This window comes from Hemitrygon akajei, chromosome 2 (assembly GCF_048418815.1).
Source record: "Hemitrygon akajei chromosome 2, sHemAka1.3, whole genome shotgun sequence".
Taxonomy (NCBI): domain Eukaryota; kingdom Metazoa; phylum Chordata; class Chondrichthyes; order Myliobatiformes; family Dasyatidae; genus Hemitrygon; species Hemitrygon akajei.
Genome location: NC_133125.1, coordinates 16,603,051 through 16,623,931, shown reverse-complemented (window position 1 = coordinate 16,623,931; position 20,881 = coordinate 16,603,051). Strand labels below are relative to the sequence as shown.

At 37.4% G+C, this 20,881-nt stretch overlaps 1 protein-coding gene across 1 annotated transcript in view; it reads left to right on the top strand.

The window, feature by feature from the left end:
* Window positions 1–20,881, top strand: part of chd1 (chromodomain helicase DNA binding protein 1) — a 115,501-nt gene that overhangs the window by 49,455 nt on the left and 45,165 nt on the right. Inside the window, exons 3-15 of the mRNA XM_073067738.1 lie at window positions 29–236; window positions 644–748; window positions 2,501–2,577; window positions 3,377–3,502; window positions 4,951–5,216; window positions 6,267–6,492; window positions 7,811–7,911; window positions 13,297–13,475; window positions 15,796–15,923; window positions 16,600–16,816; window positions 17,561–17,650; window positions 19,444–19,634; window positions 20,188–20,376. Of these exons, the coding sequence (XP_072923839.1) occupies window positions 29–236; window positions 644–748; window positions 2,501–2,577; window positions 3,377–3,502; window positions 4,951–5,216; window positions 6,267–6,492; window positions 7,811–7,911; window positions 13,297–13,475; window positions 15,796–15,923; window positions 16,600–16,816; window positions 17,561–17,650; window positions 19,444–19,634; window positions 20,188–20,376 (2,103 nt within the window). The remainder of the gene's footprint in view (window positions 1–28; window positions 237–643; window positions 749–2,500; window positions 2,578–3,376; window positions 3,503–4,950; window positions 5,217–6,266; window positions 6,493–7,810; window positions 7,912–13,296; window positions 13,476–15,795; window positions 15,924–16,599; window positions 16,817–17,560; window positions 17,651–19,443; window positions 19,635–20,187; window positions 20,377–20,881) is intronic.

Here is a 20,881-nt window from a genome sequence, read left to right as displayed (position 1 = left end):
AATCATTTGTGCTTAATTTTTCTTTTAGCCAATCTGACAAAGAGTCAGGCTCAAGTTCTGAGAGCAGCAGTGATGGAAGCAGCAGCCAATCTGATAGCAATGACTCTAGTGACTCTGACAGTGGTTCAGATTCTGCCAGCCAATCTGATTCTGATTCATCCGGTTCTGAAAGTAATGCATCTTCTAGAGGAAAGAGACCAATTGAAAATAAAGTCCTTAAAACGGATGGAGTAGAGGTAAATGAAACAAATATGTTAGTGAATACTTCATATTAAACTGAAGCATGTAATGCTAGATTTGAAATGAATTTGAAGAAATATTTCTTGATTTGATGTTGCAATTTATGTATCTCAATCATTGGAATTCCTTGAGCTATCGCAGTTATTTATTAAATGGCAAAAGGCTGCATACACAAAATATATAATTTCCCTTCCCAGTAATTTGTAATAACTGATGAGCTATAGTAACTAGTAAAAAAGCCAGGTAACTCTTGTATAGGCAGCTGCAGAAAAGTTAATTTATCTTGAAGAGTTACCAGATAGTTTGCATTAGGGAGACATGATTTTTGGTAATATTAGCTCGTTAAAGTGTGGGTGACCATCGTAAGTTTTAACTGTTGACATGCTCTTGCTCTATGTTGCAGTTTTGGAAATCAAATCCAAGTATTTTGGCTGTGCAGAGATCTGGAATGTTAAGAAAACAACAACAACTACAACAACAGCAACTTTCTTCAAACAACAGTTCAGAGGTTTGTCATTTGATTAAAATACTCCCTGCGAGACCTCTATTAAATATAACAGGCAATTGCTAAGTGTGCTAAGTCACCCAGCACTGGTATTTAACAAGGAAAACCAGGGCATTTTACCCTCTAGTCACTTTCAGTGGTACAGGTTCCCCCGGCAATCCAAAGGTAGAGCATTCATGTGAAAATGTTTGTAAACCGAAATGTCGTAAAGTGAAGAAGCATTTACCATTAATTTATATGGGAAAAATTTTTGAGCGTTCCCAGACCCAAAAAAACCTACCAAATCAAACCAAATAACACATAAAACCTAAAATAACGCTAACATATAGTAAAAGCAGGAATGATATGATAAATATACACCCTATATAAAGTAGAAATATTGTAGGTACGGTGTAGTTTGACTTATCAAACTCAGGAAGATAGCGAGCCAAAATCGATTTGGAGAAAAAAAAATCGGCAAGTACACACATGTGCAAACAGCTGCCTGCACAAGGCTTCACGGTCATTGTAGTCTTTCTTGGGTAAACACATGTATAAAGCAGGCATCTTTTTTTTGTAAAAGTGAAAATCCTCTTTGGTTAGGGAAAACCGGTACTAATGTAGGTTTTTTGTAACAGTGAGTTGTCGTAAAGTGAACGTTTGAAAAACGGGGGACACCTGTAGTTGTATTTCATCATGCGTGCAATTAAATTTATTCAGTGGTTCTACAATACAGAACCTGATGTATCATTCCTACATTTACAAGTAGTCAGTAGTAACTTCATTTTTACACAAAGGTTGCATCTTGAAATATTTTAAGTAAACCAAGTCATGCTCTTCACGTCAGTAATTCTGGTAGACAGGTACTCTGTAACTGATATATGAATAAAGTGTTTGATTTCTGAAGCCTAGTTATATTTGGGACTTTGGTAATCTGGCACCCTTGGGAGTTTGGTAGAGCTGAACTGGTAGATTTTCCAGACTATTAATAGCCCAACACCCTTCTAATTCATTTTTTGCATATTGTACAGGCTTAGAATAAATATCATGTAGTAGTATAATACTTCCAGTGTGATAAATAATAAGCAGCAGTATTCTATAAAATTTCCAGAGAATCTAATAGCTTTAAATGGACACCTGACAATGGATAATAGTGATTTCAAAGGGAGTGCCCAGTGCCCAAACAAATATACAGGGATTGGGGGAAAGTACCTCTGATGAACCTCATGCTGAAACATCCAGATTGTTCTTTTAATTTGATAGTAAGTTATCAGTTTTACTGAAGTATGTAAGTCACTAATCAATACAGAAGCATTGATCAGCACTTTGTTGTGGGCCTTAACATTAAATTCATAAACTGTAGCTAGGTTTGATGTTATAAACCTGAGAGACTCTGCTGTTGCTGGAAATCCATAGCAATACATTCAGAATGCTAGAGGAGCTCAGCAGGTTAGGTAGTGTTTATGGAAATAAATAAACAATTGACATTTCAGGCTGACACCCTCCTTCAGGACTGGAAAGGAAGGGCAAAGATTCCAGAATTAAATGGTGGGGGGTGGAAGGTGAAAAAGTATATTTGTTCATATACAAATTTGATCTCTTGAATAATATAAAATCACTTGCATACCACTTTTTAATAGTATGTGTTGAAACTTGGAAGCGTTTCTTTAAATTAGTGAGAAGATTCATTATTAGTATTCAGAATTGTTTGCAGTAATTTTTGTTTTTATATATGTTGATATGTTAAATATTATTTGTATTGCTTTGATACTTCAGGAGGAATCATCAAGCAGTGAAGATTCTGATGAAGACTCATCTTCAGAGGACACAGCTAGACATGTGAAACGTAGAGAGTAAGTTTATTTATTTTGACTATTTGCACCAGAGGAAAAGGATAGTCAATATAACATAGAAATACAGTAGTGTCAGCATGAGTTATGCTGTCTGATGGCCTTGTGGAAGAAGCTGTCCCAGAGCCTGTTGGTCCTGGCCTTTATGCTGCGGTACAGTTTCCCAGATGGTAGCAGCTGGATCAGTTTGTGTTTGATGTGACTTGGGTTCCCAATGATCTTTTGGGCCTTTTTTTACATACCTATCTTTGTAAATGTCCTGAATAGTGGGAAGTTCACATCTACAGATGTGCTGAGCAGTCCTCAACACTCAGTCCTGCGATCGAGGGAAATACATTTTTCATACCAGGCAGTGATGCAGCCAGTCAGGGCGCTCTCAATTGTGCCCCGTAGAAAGTTCTTCGGATTTGGGAGCCCACACCAAATTTTTTCAACTTTACGAGGTGAAAGAGATGCTGTTGTGCCTTTTTCACCATACAGCTGGTATGTGCAGACCACGTGTGATCCTTGGTGCTGTTTATGCTGAGGAACTTAAAGCTATTCACTCTTTCAACCCCAGGTTCATTGATATCAATAGGGACTAGCCTGTCTCCATTCCTCCTGTAGTCCACAACCAGCTCCTTTGTTCTTGCGACTTTGAGGGAGAGGTTGTTTTCTTGGCACCAAATGTTTCTGTTGGGGGTGTGGGATCCAAACTGCTCTTGGTACTGACCCACAGGTGATGAGGGAGGTTCTTTAGGTTAGTGGGCTTGCTTTACGTAATAGTGAAATAATGTCATTAGTGTCCCTCTTAACTCTCTAGTGAAGACTGGCAGATGTCTGGCTCCGGTTCTGAGGAGGAAGATTTTCGAGAGAAGAGTACCTCAGGAGACAGTGAGTCTGACTACCAGCCCAACAACAAAGTAAAAAGCAGGAAGCCTCAGTGCAGGTACAGATTTAAGGAATTTAAAATGAGAGATTAGCTGAATCTTGCAAACTTAATAGGCACTTTTAGTAATTTTTTTGTTATCATGATCTTCATTGAAGCTATATTAATATTTTATTATGAATTCAAAAACTGGGTATATTGTTGACTGATGCAATCACTTGTTGCAGGCTGCCCCACTTTATCAGTATGTGAGTATGAATACCAAATGTGGGCTTGATTTGAGTTGGATATCCTGCTCTTTCTTTTAGCTAGTTAGTTTTCAAAGACAGGTTATTGTCATGCACAAGTAAATTATTGCATTGGTACCCTAAAACACTTGCAGCAGCAATAGAGACACAATATTCACAAGACAAATATAAATTATGCAAAACTATCCAAGAAAGAACACAATTAGAATAAAGAAAACAAATATGGAAAAGGTTCTAAGGGTTATGGAGGTAGTGTCTGGGTTGAGAGAAAACTAATGAACTAATACAACATTAAAATGTGTATAGTCAGTGCCCAGTTGTAATGAAATGTTTGTAGATCAGCAATAAAGGAGGTGCTGATTCCTTTAGTTGTAGAACAGAATGTACTGGTGGAACATTTGGGAAGGGTGATCTTAGAAAAAGTTAAAACCTGAATAAGATACTTTATTTACTAGAATTCATATATTAAGTAGAATTTTCTCAAAGGCATAATTTAAATATTTCATTGTTAGCTTTTTTTTTACAAAGAATAGTTCAGCGACTTCTACTCTTCTAATTGCATCCAGTTGCTCAAAGTTATTGGCAAAACCGGAGGACGTTTGTTTAAAGTGTGTGCAGGAAAGATTAGGGGAGATGTCAGATTTTTTTTTACATGGAGAGGGGGTTATCTGGGATACACTGTTTGGGTGGTGGTAGAGACTGATATAATAAGGACATCTAGGAACTCCTAGATAGACACATGGATGTTACAGGCAAGGTTGGATTGATCATAGAGCAGATTAAAAAGTTAGCATAACGTCATGGCCTGAAGAGCCTTTAAGATTTATGTTCTAAGCTGTGTATATACTCCAAACTACATTAAGATGCTGTTTTGGACCATATCCAAAACATTTTTCCTGAGATCAGTAGCACCCATAGCTTAAGCTACCTTTCTACCTCATCTTTTTCCAGCTACACAGATATCCTCTCACACACGTTATTTCACTTAATGATCAAAGCTCAAGAATGAATAGTTAATTGTATGAGAAAGAAATGTATTGATAAGTGGGGAAATGCTGTGTGCATGATGACATTATCTTTCTGGATTAACTAGGTGCTTTAGCAGGTTTTGACTTAGCAGTGAATGGATATGCACAACATTGAAATGCAACAGCCTCCCCAAGCATTCATTTTAAAATCAATGTTGTTCAGTTTTTCTTTGGCCTTGAATTGATAGGAAAATAATACAGCTGCAAACTTTAAGTTGTAATTTTGTTAAAGGGCCAAGACAAAAAAGGTGAAGGGGAAGGGACTGAAGAGACCAGTTGAATCATCAGATGAAGATGATGATGACGATGATGAGCATAAGAGGAGTTCTCGTCGTCAGGCAACAGTAAATGTCAGCTATAAGGAAGATGAAGATGCTAAAACGGATTCTGATGATTTGCTTGAAATCTGTGGGGAGGATCTCCCTCCTCCCCCAGAAGAAGAAGAAGAATTTGAAACATTAGAGAGGGTAATGGAATCGCGAACAGGAAGGAAAGGAGGTAGGTTCAAAGACCTGGTAAAATATCACTTAATAGGGACACATACTAAACAACAAATTGAAACATGCAAAACTATTTTACCAATACAATTTTGAACAGTTTGAGCATTGTCTGATATAAGCTCTATGATCTATGAACCTTCCTTCATGAATTTTAGATTATGTTCCACCCTTTGTGAAACAGATATTTTTCAATATGGCAAAATGTATTGAAAACTTGATTACACTAATTGAAGTAAATCCTAATAAAACATTGCAACTTTGAAGCACAAACAAGAGCGTGCCCACCAGCTGAAAATTTTATCAGGTCTCTTTGATACACTGATAACTAACTGAACTTGGCATAATTTCTGGGAATGAGAATGTTGAATAAATCAGCTCCAATAGGACATTACTGCATGTTTATGAGCTGTAATGTGCTCTCACTGACCAAGTGACTGTAAATAATGTAGCTATTTTCAGCAAGCTGTCTGCCCACATTTAGTGAGCTAATTAATTTTGATAATTTGTTTGCTGGTATTTGATTGTAAAAATATTTTTCTCCTGGTCCAAGAGCACTGAGATTTTGTGGAGTAGTACCAAATCAGGCTTCATTATACCTTTCATATTGCCAATAATTAATGCAAATATATGGAAATATCCATAAAGAAAGCTTCCTTTATTCCCTTGATGAATTTAGTAATAACTTGTTATGTTAAGGCATTGAGTACTTTTAATGTCTTGATCATTTTGAGAGGTTAACCTACACCTGTATTTGGGTTTGTTATAATGCTTGCAGGTGGTAGGTGCAGTCAAACAAGCTCTCAATTTCCAAAAAAGGCAGTGGTGCACTTATTTCTGGATGATGCATATAGAATGAGATTGATTTTGCAGTGTTACAGTTCTCAGTTAAACTTATTTACCAAGATTTTATGTAGGTGATAAATACTCATGTTAAATACTAATGTATAATGAATTTTCCATCAAAACAATTAATAGAAAGTCATCCAACTGAAAATTAAATTAAAACTAAGATTCTGCTTAACATTTTATATTATTTAATACTGTTTAGCAACTGGTGCAGCCACTACTACCTATGCAGTAGAGGCTGAGGGTGACCCCAATAGTGGTTTTGACCCATTGAGGGAGGTTGGAGAGCACCAGTATCTGATTAAATGGAAGGGATGGTCTCACCTTCACAACACCTGGGAAAGTGAAGAAACGCTTTTGCAGCAGAATACAAAAGGAATGAAGAAATTGGAGAACTATAAGAAAAAGGAGGAGGAAGCCAAGCGATGGTATGTAGTTCAGTTGAGATTATTGTTACAAAATGTGATATGCAGCTTTCTGAAACCACATAGATATCTTTACATCATTTTGCTCTTTTGCATCTGCACATTTCATTTATATCTAGCATTTAAATTGGACCCAGACCCCTTTAAAGTGACAGTGGATTATAAGGCTGGTATTAATGGGCATCCATGAGAAATTGGATTGCAGGGAATGGGATTGATCTGATTGCTAGCTTCTCTATTCTAAGGTAATGTGAATAGGATGCAGGTTTTCAAGGTAGAGAAACTGGCTTTTGTTAAGTATGGAATTGCTAACATGGTAATTGTAAGCAAAATTGTAACATCAAATCTCCCACTCATTAGAGTTCAGGAAAAATCTTCAATGTAAACCAGGGGTTCCCAACTTTTTTATGCTGTGGACCCCTACCATTAACTGAGAGGTCCATGGACCCTAGGTTGGGAACAAAGATTTTCTAAACACTGCTTCTGCCTGAGAAAACTTGGGTGGTATTTGAATATGTTCACTGCCAGGTTAACTTGAAAATATTGATGCCAATTTTGGGAAAAGAATAAGGTTTCCCTTTCAGCTGAGAACCAGTGTCACCTGCTTGCTTTAAATAAAAACAGCATATTCCATAGATGCTGCCTGGCCAGCTGAGTTCCTCCAGCAATTTGTGTGTATTTTTTCATGGGTGTTCATTTTTGCCACAGGAGTTTTAAAAAGAAGGTAATAAATTTATTTAATATCTGTTCCTTGAGTATTTTTGACACTGTTCTCATCTATTAGCATATTATTGTTGTGCAAAATTGTGTAGGTAATGGCCAGTTATACCCTAGCTCACACTGTCTCCTTGATGTTCGTATGAGCTGGAACTTAAAAACAATCTGCGGGAATCTTTATTATCTTTATTAGAACTGATAATAATTATCAAAATTTCCATATCAAAACATGAAATCCTTAAATTGCTGATATTTTCAAATAGTCATTAGAGTAGACATTTGTAGTCATTTTGATTTTACCAATAAAACTCAAAGCAGTAGTATAACTTAAGAGATCTGTTTTGGAGGAGAACAGTATAAAAAAAATTATAACTAGGAAATCATTTCCAAACAGAGGTTCAGCTCTTTAGCCATGAAGTCCATATTTTTGTAATTGCTATATTTTGGATGGTCAGTCTTTTCCCCTGGATTGTGGAGTCCAAAAGTAGAGGTCACAGATATAAGATATAAAGGGAGAAATATAAGAGAGCTGAGGCATAGCTGTTACTACTGTTTGTTTATACTTAAAATATTTTGAAACTTAAAAATATATTTAAATTTATAGGTTGAAAACTGCATCACCTGAAGATATCGAATACTTGAACTGTCAACAGGAATTGGTGGATGATTTACATAGGCAGTATCAGTTAGTGGAACGAATAATTGGTAAGAGTGTGTAAATATTCTTTTGACCTCAAGTATAATATATGTAGGATTTATTATTTCAGCTTGTTTTCTATAAACATCAACTTGCTTCAGTCAAATAGGAGCTGTATCAAAATGCTCTTGAGTTTGTTTGCTGCAGTGTATTATATAAAACTTTCATAGGTACCTGTCAGAATATTTCCATTGCTTTAAAGAAAGGAATAAAGCTTTGTTTGCCCTTGATTTTTTTTTTTGGTGATCATCTTAAGCAACATTAGGTTGTAGTGAATGGTTACTGTTAAAGTATGATTTTAGCTACTGAGGGCTTTTCTTTGATCTCTATTTTACTATGACTTCTACCAATGCTGACTTGATGCCAAAGATTTTTTCCTGTCATTGTGAATTGTGTTCTTAATTATGTAAAGACTGTAACGTCCAGAACTGTAAGACATCTTTAAACGCAAATGAATGTCAGCAACAGCTTATTTGGATAGATTTTGCTTGTTGATAACTTGAATCTTCACTTCACTGATAACTGGAGGCCGGAGATGTTCTGTTCTGGAGAATTGTTGCAGTATTGGATAAATGTTAGTATACTAGACCAGCTAAACAAGATGAGCAGTTAATTCTGGAATTGCAGGCCAGCTGAAGGCAAGATAATATTTATCAGAAAATAATTTGCAAGCAACATATGATCATAGTTTTTCAAATACATCGATCTTTGTGGAAAATATTTGACAGCTTTTCTGTCAAATATGATAGGCTTGGAGCAGCTGATTATGTGCTTGCAAGATTACTTAAGAAATCTCAGTGTAATTTAAGCAGACGTGACCTTTTATTGGTAATATCTATTTCAGCTGGTTCATCTTTACTATTGTTAATACTGTACTTGTATCTTGTATCCTTTGAGGATTCTTAATAAGTTTTTCACATCTGTTTTAAAATTATATTTTTTCAATGCTTTTGGCGTCATTGACAAAACAAGGAACTTTTGTAGGGAACTTTTTCAAAGTGAGTTTTAAATCTCTTCTTCAAAAAGTTGTACTTGCATGTTTGAAGTGTTCATGTTTAGTTGAAAGTGTCCAAATAGAATTTATATTTTAATCTGAGTTATTTGTGAAGTTTAATATAAAATACAGACAGGTGTGAGGTATTGCACTTTGGAAGGAAAAACCAAGGTAGAGCATACAAAGTAAATGGTAGGGCATTGAGGAGTGCAGTAGAACAGAGGGATCTGGGAATACAGATACAAAATTCCCTAAAAATGGCGTCACAGGTAGATAGGGTAGTAAAGAAAGCTTTTGGTACATTGGCCTTTATAAATCAAAGTATTGAGTATAAGAGTTGGAATGTTATGGTGAGGTTGTGTAAGGCATTGGTGAGGCCGAATTTGGAGTATTGTGTGCAGTTTTGGTCACCGAATTACAGGAAGGATATTAATAAGGTTGAAAGAATGCAGAGAAGGTTTACAAGGATGATGCCGGGACTTGAGAAACTGAGTTACAGAGAAAGGTAGAATAGGTTAGGACTTTAATCCCTGGAATGTAGAAGAATGAGGGGAGACTTGATAGAGGTATATAAAATTATGATGGGTATAGATAGAGTGAATGCAAGCAGGCTTTTTCCACTGAGACTAGGGGAGAAATAAACCAGAGGACGTGGGTTAAGAGTGAAGGGGGAAAAGTTTAAAGGGAACATGGGGGGGGGGGGGGGGACTTCTTCACACAGAGTGGTGGGAGTGTGGAATGAGCTGCCAGATGAAGTGGTAAATATGGGCTCACTTCTAACATTTAAGAAAAACTTGGACAGGTACATGGATGAGAGGTGTATGGAGGGATATAGTCCAGGTGCAAGACAGTGGGACTAGGCAGAAAAATGGTTTGGCACAGCCAAGAAGGGCCAAAAGGCCTGTTTCTGTGCTGTAATGTTTTGTGGTTCCATTACTTATAAGGGATATTGAGGATTTGGTCAAGAAAAATAAGGCATATATTAAATAATGGCAGCTGGCATTAAGTGTATCCTTTGAAGAGTGCAAGGTATGCTGAAGTACATTTAATAATGAAATTAGGGGACAGAAAAAGGCTTTGTGATATCTATGGCAGATAAGATGGAGGAGAATCCTAAAAGATTCTACAAGCATACTAGCAGTAACAGGGTAGTTATGGAGAGTGTAGCCTCCCAGGGGGTAGATCCTCTTACGGATCAACATAATCTATTGTGGATGAGGGTTGAGGGCTGACAAGGTGATGTATGTTGGGAAATTTAACCAGGGCATGATGTACACAGTGAGTGGTAGAGCTCTCAGGAGTTGTTGGGTAATATAGCGTGAAAAGAGCCCCTTCAGCACAACTGGTCCATGCCAACTATGGCATCTTGCTTGGTAGTCTTAGTTGCCTCCGTTTGGCCCATAACTCTCCGTCCTTGTCCATGTATCTATTCAAATGCGTGTTGCAATTGTATCTCGCCATCTTGTCTAGTTCTCATCCTCAACAATTTCTCCTTTGGTTCTTCCCACGTTTCTCCCAACTCAAGGGGTAGCCATGGGCCTTGGCTCTGCCTGCCTTTTCATTGGTGACGTAGAACAGTCCATGTTGTAACACTTCCCTAGTAATGCTCCTCAACTCTTCCTGTGAAACATTGACATTAGTGCTGCTTCATGCACCCATGCTGAGCTCATCAATTTCATCAACTGTGCCCCCAACTTCCACCTTGCCCTTAAATTCAGTTGGTCTAATTCTGTCACCTCTCTCCCCCTTCTTGATCTTTGGAGACAAACTGTCTGTTGATTTATTTTATAAACTTACCAATTCCCAGTGCTATTATGCTATTATATAACATTATACTGTTTCTCACCCTGTCTCCTGTAAAAATGTTCTTCCCCTTTTTCAGTTCCTTCATCTCCTCTGCATCTGTTCCCATAATGAGACTTTCCAGGATATCAGATGTCCTCCTCCAAAGAACGGGGTTTCCCTTCCTCCACCATTTAATGCTGCCCTCACCTGCATCTCCTCCATTTCTTGGCCATCCACAATCACCCCCATCTTCTCACTGCCTTAAGAGGGGTAGAGTTCCTCATCTTCACTTACCATCCCACGAGCCTCTACATTCAATACATTACTTTCTGCAACTTTTGCTTTATTCAGTGGGATCCTACCACCAAACACATCTCTACCTTCTGCATTTTCTGTTGGAAATGCTCTGTCTGTGATTCTCTTGTTCATTCATCCTTCCCCACTGATCTCCCTCCTGGGACATATCCCTGCAAGTGACAGAAATGCAGCACCTAACTGTTCACCTCCTCTCTTAACACCTCTCAGGGCCCAAACAATCCTCCTTCCAGGCGAGGCAACACTTCACCTGCGACTCTGTTCGGGTCGTCTATCATAAATAGTGGTGCCATTGTGGCCTCTACACTGGTGAGACCAGATGTGTATTGGAAGACTGCTGTGCCCAGCATCTCTGCTCCATCTGACAAAAGCAGAATTACTCAGCCATTTTAATTCCAGTTCTGACATGGCACTCCATGGCCTTCTCTTTTGTCACAATGAGGCCACTCTCAGGGTGGAGGAGCAAGGCCTCATATTCCGTCTAGGTAATCTCTGACCTGACCACGTAAATATCGATTTCTTCTTCCAGTAATTTTTTTTCCTCCTACTTCCCCTTCTATTCCTCACTCTAGTTTCTTGCTCTTCTCTTCACATGCCTATTACTTCTCCTTGGTGCTCCTCCTCCTCTCTTCCCTTTCTCACATGACCCAGTCTCCTCTCCTATCACATTTCTTCTCCAGCTCTTTACCTTTCCCATGCACTTGACTTCACCTATCACCTAGCTAGTCCTCCTTAGTGCCCCACCCTCCCCCACCTTTTTATTCTGGCATTTCCCCTTCCTGTCCAGAGCTGAAAAAGTGTCTTGGCTCGAAATATCAGTTTATTCATTTCCATAGATGCTGCCTGACCTGCTCAGTTTCTCCAGCGTTTTGTGTGTGTTGCAATCGTGCTTTCCTTGACTATTTCCTCAACCTCATTACCCTCGTAATTGATTACTTCTTGGGTCTCCTTAAATGTCTCCTCTGTTGTATCTGTGCCTACTGGTTTTGGCTCCCCAGTCCTAGGGTAAAGACTGTGACCATCCACCTTATCAGTACCCATCCTGATTTTATAAGCTTCTGACAGCTCACCTCATTCACCTAAATTCCAGGGAATAAAGATCCAGTGAGGCATACCTCTCCTTGTAACTCTGGCCCTCTAGTCCAGGCAGCATCCTAGTAACTATTACTTTGCACCCTATCTAGCTTGACCGTCTTTCCTATAACAGGGTAACTAAAGCTGTATTGAACAGAGACCTTTGATTACAATACTTGATTTCCTGAAAGTGGTAACACTAGTACACAGGGTGGTAAAGAAGGCATATGGCATGCTTACACTCATTGACCAGGGCATTGAGAACAAGAGTTGGCACATAATGTAATAGTTGTACAGAATGTTGGTTGGTCACACTTAGGGTATTGCGTATCGACAGGAAAGATGCGATTAAACTAGAGCGAGTATAGAAAAGACTCCCAAAGTTTTTACCTGAGTATTGAGGAAAATTTGGATAGGGATCATCATGGCACTGTTCTTGTGCTGAACTGTTCTGTATTTTCCCCAGAATTGAAAGAGCCTGAGAGATAATATTGAGATATAAAATTGTGAAGCTGAGACAGGGTAGATATCTAGAATCTGTATGGTGAAGTTTAAGGTGCGACATAGAAGATCTGAAGGGTAAATTGTTCACACAGTGTTGGTATCTAGAATGAGCTGTAGGTGGTTATGATGGAGGGAAGAGCTGTAACAAAATTAAGAGATATTGATACAGGTACTTGACTGATGTAGGTGTACAGTGGGATGTGGGATTAATGCAGGCAAGTGGGATAAGTAAAGATGGACATGATGATTGGTATAGGCTTTAGAGTCTGTTTCTATAATGTACCACTGACTAGAATTCAACTTCCTGCAATATCAAAGTATTAGTGGGGAACGGGTGCGGGGGATGTGGATGTGCAGATTATGATTCATGATAATGAATTCTTAGAAAATCCAGAATTCTATTAGCTTTTTAAAAGGCTGTTTTTAAGTTATTGAGTATTCCTGAATCAGTGTATTCAACTGGAATATTGTAAACACAGAAAAACTGTGCTGCATTTCTGATAGTATCAAGGATGTGGAAAAGATGTCGGGTTGTGACATGTTAGTTTCTGTGTGCATGGTATATGAAGTACAGCATTTTCTATTTGTTTTGGATTTTCCAGTAGTAGTTTGATATATGTAATATTACTGAAAAAGCAGTTTCCAAGGGTTAATCTTTTAAGTTGTATACTTTTTTTGGCATTATTGGCAAGTCTTCATTTATTTATTTGATCATTACTAGCACACTCCAACCAGAAGTCTGCTTCCGGTCATCCAGACTACTTGTGCAAATGGCAGGGGCTACCCTACTCTGAGTGTAGCTGGGAAGATGGTGCCCTTATGTCCCGAAAGTTTCAGTCACACATTGATTCATATACTAACCGGAACCAATCCAAAACCATCCCTTTGAAGGAGTGTAAGGTAATTAAACTAAAATATTTGGATTATATGCATTAAACTGTTTAAATACAGCTCAATATTTCTGTAATTTATTAAGAAAATCTTTGCAATATATTCTTTACTGAACAGTCTTAAAATAGATGGTTTATGCTTGGCCTGACTTATTTGCACAGATGCGTGTTTGAGGATTATTAAGTGGTAAGTTGTAAAAGTAAATGGGTGTAGTTGTTTCTGGGAAGGAATGTAGATAGAAGTCAGGGACAATCCCATGATGGCTACTGGTGAATTCAAATTCAAGTAATTATTTGAAGCAGACTAGTTAGTCTCAGGAAAGGGTTCGATGAAATCCCATTTTTGTAAACTTGTATCAGTCCATTAAACTTGTTCAAGCTACTTTCTGTTGGCCTAAGTGTGATGGACTCTTAATTCTCCCTCACTGAGGGGGTAAATAAACTAGACACTACATGTTAGCAATATTTGCATTCTTTGAACAAATAAAATTTGTGGGCTGTGCTAGTCCTGGGAACAGATCCCGTTGAACCATTGCTTACTCCACACTGGTGGAATGGATAATTCTCAGAAACCTCTGCATAGGTATCTGACACTTTTTCCTGTCACTGATCATTGACCTGACCCTACAACTGGCAGCACTGCTGCATGTTTCCTCTCAGCATTCTAGACTGGATCACACACAAAATGCTGAAGGAACTCAGCAGGTCAGGTAGCATCTACGGAAATTAACAAACAGTCAACGTTTCAAGCATTGTTGGAAAGGAGCTGTTGCTCCTCCACCCTGAGGGCACAAGAGGAGGCCATGAATGGGAATCGGAATTAGTCTTTGGCCACCAGGAAGTTCCATTTTTGGCTGATGGAATGGAAGTGTTCCATGAAGCCGTCCCCCAATTTATGATGAGTCTCACCAGTGTAGAGGTGGCTACATTGGAGCACAGGATACAATAGGCAACTCCAGCAGATCCGCAGGTGAAGTATTGCCTCACCTAGAAGGACTGTTTGAGGCCCTGAATGGAGATGAGGAAGGAGATGAATAGGCAGGTGTAGCTCTTTGGCTGCTTGGAGGGATAAGTGCCACTCTGGCCTCTTGCCTCTTCTCTCCTGCCTATCACCTGCCCTGGTGAGCCCCTCTCCCCCTTCACTTTCTCCTATGATCCACTCTCCTCCATCAGATTTCTTCCTCTCCAGCTCTTTACTCCCCCCTCCCCCCCCCCTTTTAATTTTGGCGTCTTCCCCCTCCCCTTCCTTGCCCGTCCTTAAAGGGTCTCAGTCTGAGCATCAGCTGTTTGTCCATTTGCATAGATGCTGCCTGATCAGCTGAGTTCCTCCAACATTTTGTGTGTGTTGCTTTGGATTTCCTGTATGTGCAGAATTTCTGGTATTTATGATTCTAGACTGGATATTCAGATCAGAGATTCAGTTTGAGATCGTGTGGAATGGCACTTGGAAGTGGTGACCCAAATAAATATTTATTGGAGGTGACCTCCAATAAATATTGGAGGCTTAATGTTGCAAATTCTACATTTTCAACAAAACTGCATTCTGGGTAAATTAATGATCCATTAAAGTTACCTGGTCAAATATTTTTATTAAAGTTTGCTCTTTTTGAGTTTATAACTATTTCTGTTACTTATCAAGAAAACTCATCACTGCCTCTACTTCCTCAGGAGGCTAAAGAAATTTGGTATGCCCCATCGCCTCTGAGCAATTTTTATTGATGTACTATAGAAGGTATCCTATCCAGGTGTATCATGGCTGAGAATGGCAACTGCTCAGTATGTGACCACAAGAATTTTAAAGAATTTAAGATGGGTTTTTTTTCTTAAAGGAGTTTGGGATGTGATTAGTTTTAGTTTGTGAGGTGCTGATTGTAGATCATGTTGAGTGCCCTCATTGGAAGTTTTTGACTTAAATTTATTTGCTATTACACCGGTGAAATTCCCTTGTCCAATTATCCACCCAGTTGAACATTAAATATTGTTTCGATTGTGATGTTCAAAGAGTTCTATGTATATATGCTGTCTTAACATTTTTACATTAGAATTTAAATATTAGAATTTAAGTAGAAGAGGCGTTCTGTGTTTCATAAATCATTACAGATTGGTGATTGAGAAATAAGTGGCTGATTGGTCACCCTGCCATTTCTATCTTTTTTTTTTGGAAGAATTCTGCTTCAAGATAAAAAAAATGGTGTAGTACAAACACTCAATGTTTGTTTAATAGAATGTTTCATTTGTTCTGTTGCAGTTCTAGTTAGATTATAGTTGATGGCTGGTAATTAAGGAGGCTTTTAAATTGTTCTTCACCTTTGGGTTTATGTTTTATGTAGGTCTTAAAGCAAAGACCCAGATTTGTTGCACTGAAGAAACAGCCAGCGTACATTGGTAGCTCTGATGTATTGGAGCTCAGAGACTATCAGTTAGATGGCTTAAATTGGTTGGCACACTCCTGGTGCAAGTAAGTAATTACAGACCCCATGAGATTCGAGCTGTTTTGGGCACAATAGAAATTGAGTATACTTTAACTGAGTAAATTAGTTTTAAATTTTCTACAACATATGATTATGTGGGTAATGACATAAAATCTTACAAACATCACATTTGATCAGGGTAATAGAATAGTTTTTCTTGCACTAAAATAGATTCATAGAATATATTCAAAATTTGCCTCATGAGATTAATTTGATATGTGGGCATTTTTTTTGTTGAATGAATTTAAGTGACTGCAAATACTTATGTTCAAAATATCCAAAACATTTAGACTGGTTCAGCCAGTTTGACCCCTGACTGATGAAAGAAGTTAAAACTCAAGTCCTTAATTTGTAGTTTTCTTTTGCATAGTATAGCATCTTAAATCTTTGAGGTACGGTCAGGAAAAGATTTGGTTTAAATATTTAGATTACCCAGCTAAGTGTACAAAATAAATATTGAAATCGCTATTTTATATATTTTTTCTTCAAGAAATGTTAAAAAATTGTATGTTTTCTGTTTGGTTTATTATTCAAAATACAGAATGATAAAAATTTGTTTTATATTAGCTTTCTTTGCATTTTAATTTGATAGTTCATACAGAATGAAAATAAACTTTTAAAATGCTTTATTTAAAACTATATATCTTTATCTTTATTTCACAGGAACAATAGTGTTATTCTGGCTGATGAAATGGGTCTGGGGAAAACTATACAAACCATCTCCTTCCTTAGTTATATATTCCATGACCATCAGCTGTTTGGGCCTTTCCTTTTAGTAGTTCCACTCTCAACGCTCACTTCTTGGCAACGTGAAATTGAGATGTGGGCACCTGAGATGAATGTTGTCGTTTACTTGGGAGACATCAGTAGCCGTAATATGGTAAAGTGCTATTTGATAATTGCTTTAATATTCCATACAGTTATGATTTTTGGCTTTTATGGAGGATAGATAGAATTAAAGTTATCCTGAACTGCATTCACAAATTCAAATTAGTTACTGTAAGTATGTGGGCTAAACAATTAAGATTGGTAAAAGTCTGGCTCAAATGTTTTGATCTGTATTTTTGTGTGATTAAATTTTTTATCTTTGGAATTTTTTTTTCAAAAGTGTTTCTTGGAGGTTTGAAAATGATGGTTGTAGGTCATCCTGTTTTCCAACCCCCCCCCCCCCCCCCCAAGCTACTTGCATCACAACTATCATTTTTCTCAACCATCTAGTTTCCTAGAATTGTACAGTATGCTATATGTCTTGTTCCACCAGATGCTAGGAAAATATCCCAAATCTTCTCAATACCCCTTCTCACAAAAATCATTTGAAACAAATCCAGAGAGACACTGACAATGTGTGGCAAAGCATAATCTAGTTGTCTTCTATTATGATCTTTTTTTTCAAATCACTAAATGCAACTCACTTTTGAAGTTGTGTAGAGATTGTATATACACCTGGGTTGCCAATGTTCACTCAAGGCTCACCACTTGGGAAAATAAACAGTTCACCATCTAGTTGCATGTGTTGCATATTATAGTTGAATGGTTCCCCCCATCAGCCTCATTCTGTCAAAGTGAAATAATCTATCAAGAGCCATTGACTTGTTGTTTTATCTTGTGTTTATTTTGTTATCAGATAAGAACATATGAATGGATGCATCCTCAAACTAAGAGATTGAAGTTCAATATCTTGCTGACAACCTATGAGATCCTGCTTAAAGACAAGGTAGATAACCAGCCATTCTGTGGGTTTCCCTTAATTCGTAATTTTCACTCTACATTCAGTTTAGTAATGTCTTAAAAATGTTTCATATTTTGTAAGGAAACTGAACTGCAAGTAGATAGTATAGTGAAACTCCTGAACATTTTTTTGGATGTGATCAGAGACCGAGGTTTATATTTCATTATCTCAACTGATGAATTTATATTCAAGGCATTAAGTGAACCTAGAATTAAAATAAAACAATGCTGCTATTCATGAGTACTAGGTTATTTTATAATGGTAGGTTGAGAGGCATCATCATGACAGTTGGGTAGTTTAGGTTCAATAATGCAACTTTTTTTTATTAGCTACCGTAAGTAATGGTAGCTAAGAAGCTACTAGATTTTTCTAGTTAACTCGTGTTTTCCGGATGAAAACCTGTCATCTTTACCCAATCTCAACTATATAGGACTATCTCTAGGACATAGCCTCAAAATTCAGGGGAGTAGATTTGGGACCGAGATGAGGAGGAATTGCTTTTCCCAGAGGGTGATTAATCTGGAATTCTCTGCCCACTGAAGCTGTGGAGGCTACAGAAAAATATATTTAAGACGAGGATAGATTTTGCATAGTAGGGGATTTAAGAATTATGGGGAAAAGGCACATGGGTAGAGATGAGTCCATGACCAGATCAGTCATGATCTTATTGAATGGTGGAGCAGGCTCAACAGGCCAGATGACCTGCTCCTGCTCCAATTTATTATGTTCTTGTACTCTTATATGCAACTCTGGACCTACAAGTTCTGTTGATCTAATTCCTCTTTAGTTCAGTGACATAGCAGATGGAATAATAAATGCTAGTGTTAGTAACAGCATCCACATTCATGTCAGAATAAATGGAGGAAGAAAACCTTCACATTCATGGGGCTTTTAATCTAATAATTTGAAAGATTAAAATTTTTAGTTTACTTAGTCAATAAAATCAAGATAGTGCATGTAATTTTATCAATTTTCAAGAAAATGGCAAAAGGGAGCACTAGATCTAAAAATGCAATGAACATTCATAATTGATTTAAGTAAATTGACTGCAAAAGAGAAAATTTACAGCAGTATATGGATTTGGATATATAGAAACTTTAAATGATTATCAAAAAGCAAGTGGCTTAATTTTTGGGCTGGGAGGTGTAAAAGTCAATAAAGTAAGACTTTTTAATGTTTCACCTAAAAATATATAATTTGAATTTGAATTGCAGTGACCATATAGCATTTTTAGTGGACAAGCACTCTAATTTTCAGTTCTAATTCAGTTTCATTTACCTAGGGAAAGCAGCTGGTCCCCCAAATGTTTGTTTATACATACAGGTTGTACATGGTCAAAACGTTTGAAAGTTGGGGAGGACAAATAACAAAGGATATCATGGCAATTTGTTACCAACTTTTAGTGTTGTGGAGGCCGCTGTATTTGGCTATATATCTTAGATATGTTAGCAGTATCAGTGGCCTATAACTTCTATATGTAATGTAAAAATGTTATAAAGCTGAGCTGTAATCACTCTGGTTTCATAAGCTGGTGATAGTTGCATTGGATTTTGAAAAAAGTCTTTGGGTGAAAATACAGGTGGATTTATAATCTCTGTAATTATATCCAAGCATGAATCTCTGGATTCTTCAGTTCTGCATTTGCATTGTTGAAAGTTAGTTGATAAAAGCCTATTCAACATAAACTTTTTCTTTTTCTAACAAAAATTCAGGCATGAAATACTGTATGATGTAGATTAAGGTAGTTTGAAGTGTTAACATTTGATGTTTTGTTTCAGTCATTCCTTGGAAGTGTAAATTGGGCTTTCATCGGGGTAGATGAAGCTCATCGTTTGAAGAATGATGATTCTCTACTTTATAAAACCATGATGGATTTTAAATCAAATCATAGGCTGCTCATAACAGGAACTCCACTCCAAAACTCGCTTAAAGAACTCTGGTCTCTCCTTCACTTCATCATGCCAGAAAAGTAAGTGGGATGAATAATTCAACTCTTAAGATATAGGGTCACAAATGTCGGGGAAGTGTGGTATTATTCTTTGAAAGGTTCATTTCCATGGAATAATATTTTAACAATTGTTGTTTAAATTTCTCAAACCAGTTAAACATTTCAGTACTATGTATGAGGTATTACTGATGACAAATTAGCTGACATATTCCTTGCATTTCAACATGACTGCCTTTCATATTTACCTCATTGAAAATAAAATGATTTAAACATTCCGATGGCATGAAAAATAATAATTGTAGTTTTTTAATGGAGAAATATATTCAGTAATTTTTAAGTTGGCTTTTTCCTCTCAATTTTCAGGTGCAAAGGTAATTTAAAAGCAGGCATTTTGCGATAAGCTTGCACCTGGCTTCAGCAGCTGGTGGAGAATTACTTTTGCTCCATCAAGAAAGTAATATCCTAAACAAAAAGTATTATGTCATACACTAGCTACCAACTATTACCTTGGTGTATTGTTATTTGGGAATGGCTTAATAAAAATGTTATTCTTTATTTTTTGGGGGGGTAAAAGGTTTTCTTCCTGGGAAGTGTTTGAAGAGGAGCATGGGAAAGGAAGAGAAGTTGGTTATACAAGCCTTCATCGAGAACTGGAGCCGTTCTTGTTGCGGAGGGTGAAAAAGGACGTTGAAAAATCTCTACCTGCTAAAGTTGAACAGATCTTACGAGTGGAAATGAGCGCAGTGCAAAAGCAATATTACAAGTAGGTATTTGCTCATGAATGGTTTTTTTCAAGCTCTGTGCAATAAACACTCATCAGCTTTATCAACCTTTGCAAAGAGAAAGAATAGATGAACTGCATCCATTCTTGGTGTGTGCTCCTTTTAACAATCTCTGTATTGCCCCTCAATGCAGTTGTCTGAATTCTGTGTGTTAGCAAGATCAGGAAGACCATAATTTTACTCCTTGTTCTTTGCTGCTGGCTCCATCTTACCTTGCTGACAACTTGCAGATTTAATATCGCTTTTGAACCTTAAGTAACTTGGCGCACGTAACCACAGTCAATGAAAGTGCTTATTTCCAGCTCCTTAATATCATTTGAATTGAAGCTCATTTTCTGAAACAGACACCATGTCTTTGTTACCTCAGGATTTGATCATTTCAGAATAATCCATATAGCCTGCCATTTTCTATCTTTGTAAGCTTAACATTCATCATTACTCTTTCTATATCCTAAATCGCATCAAGTCCTGTTTGTCACCGGCACT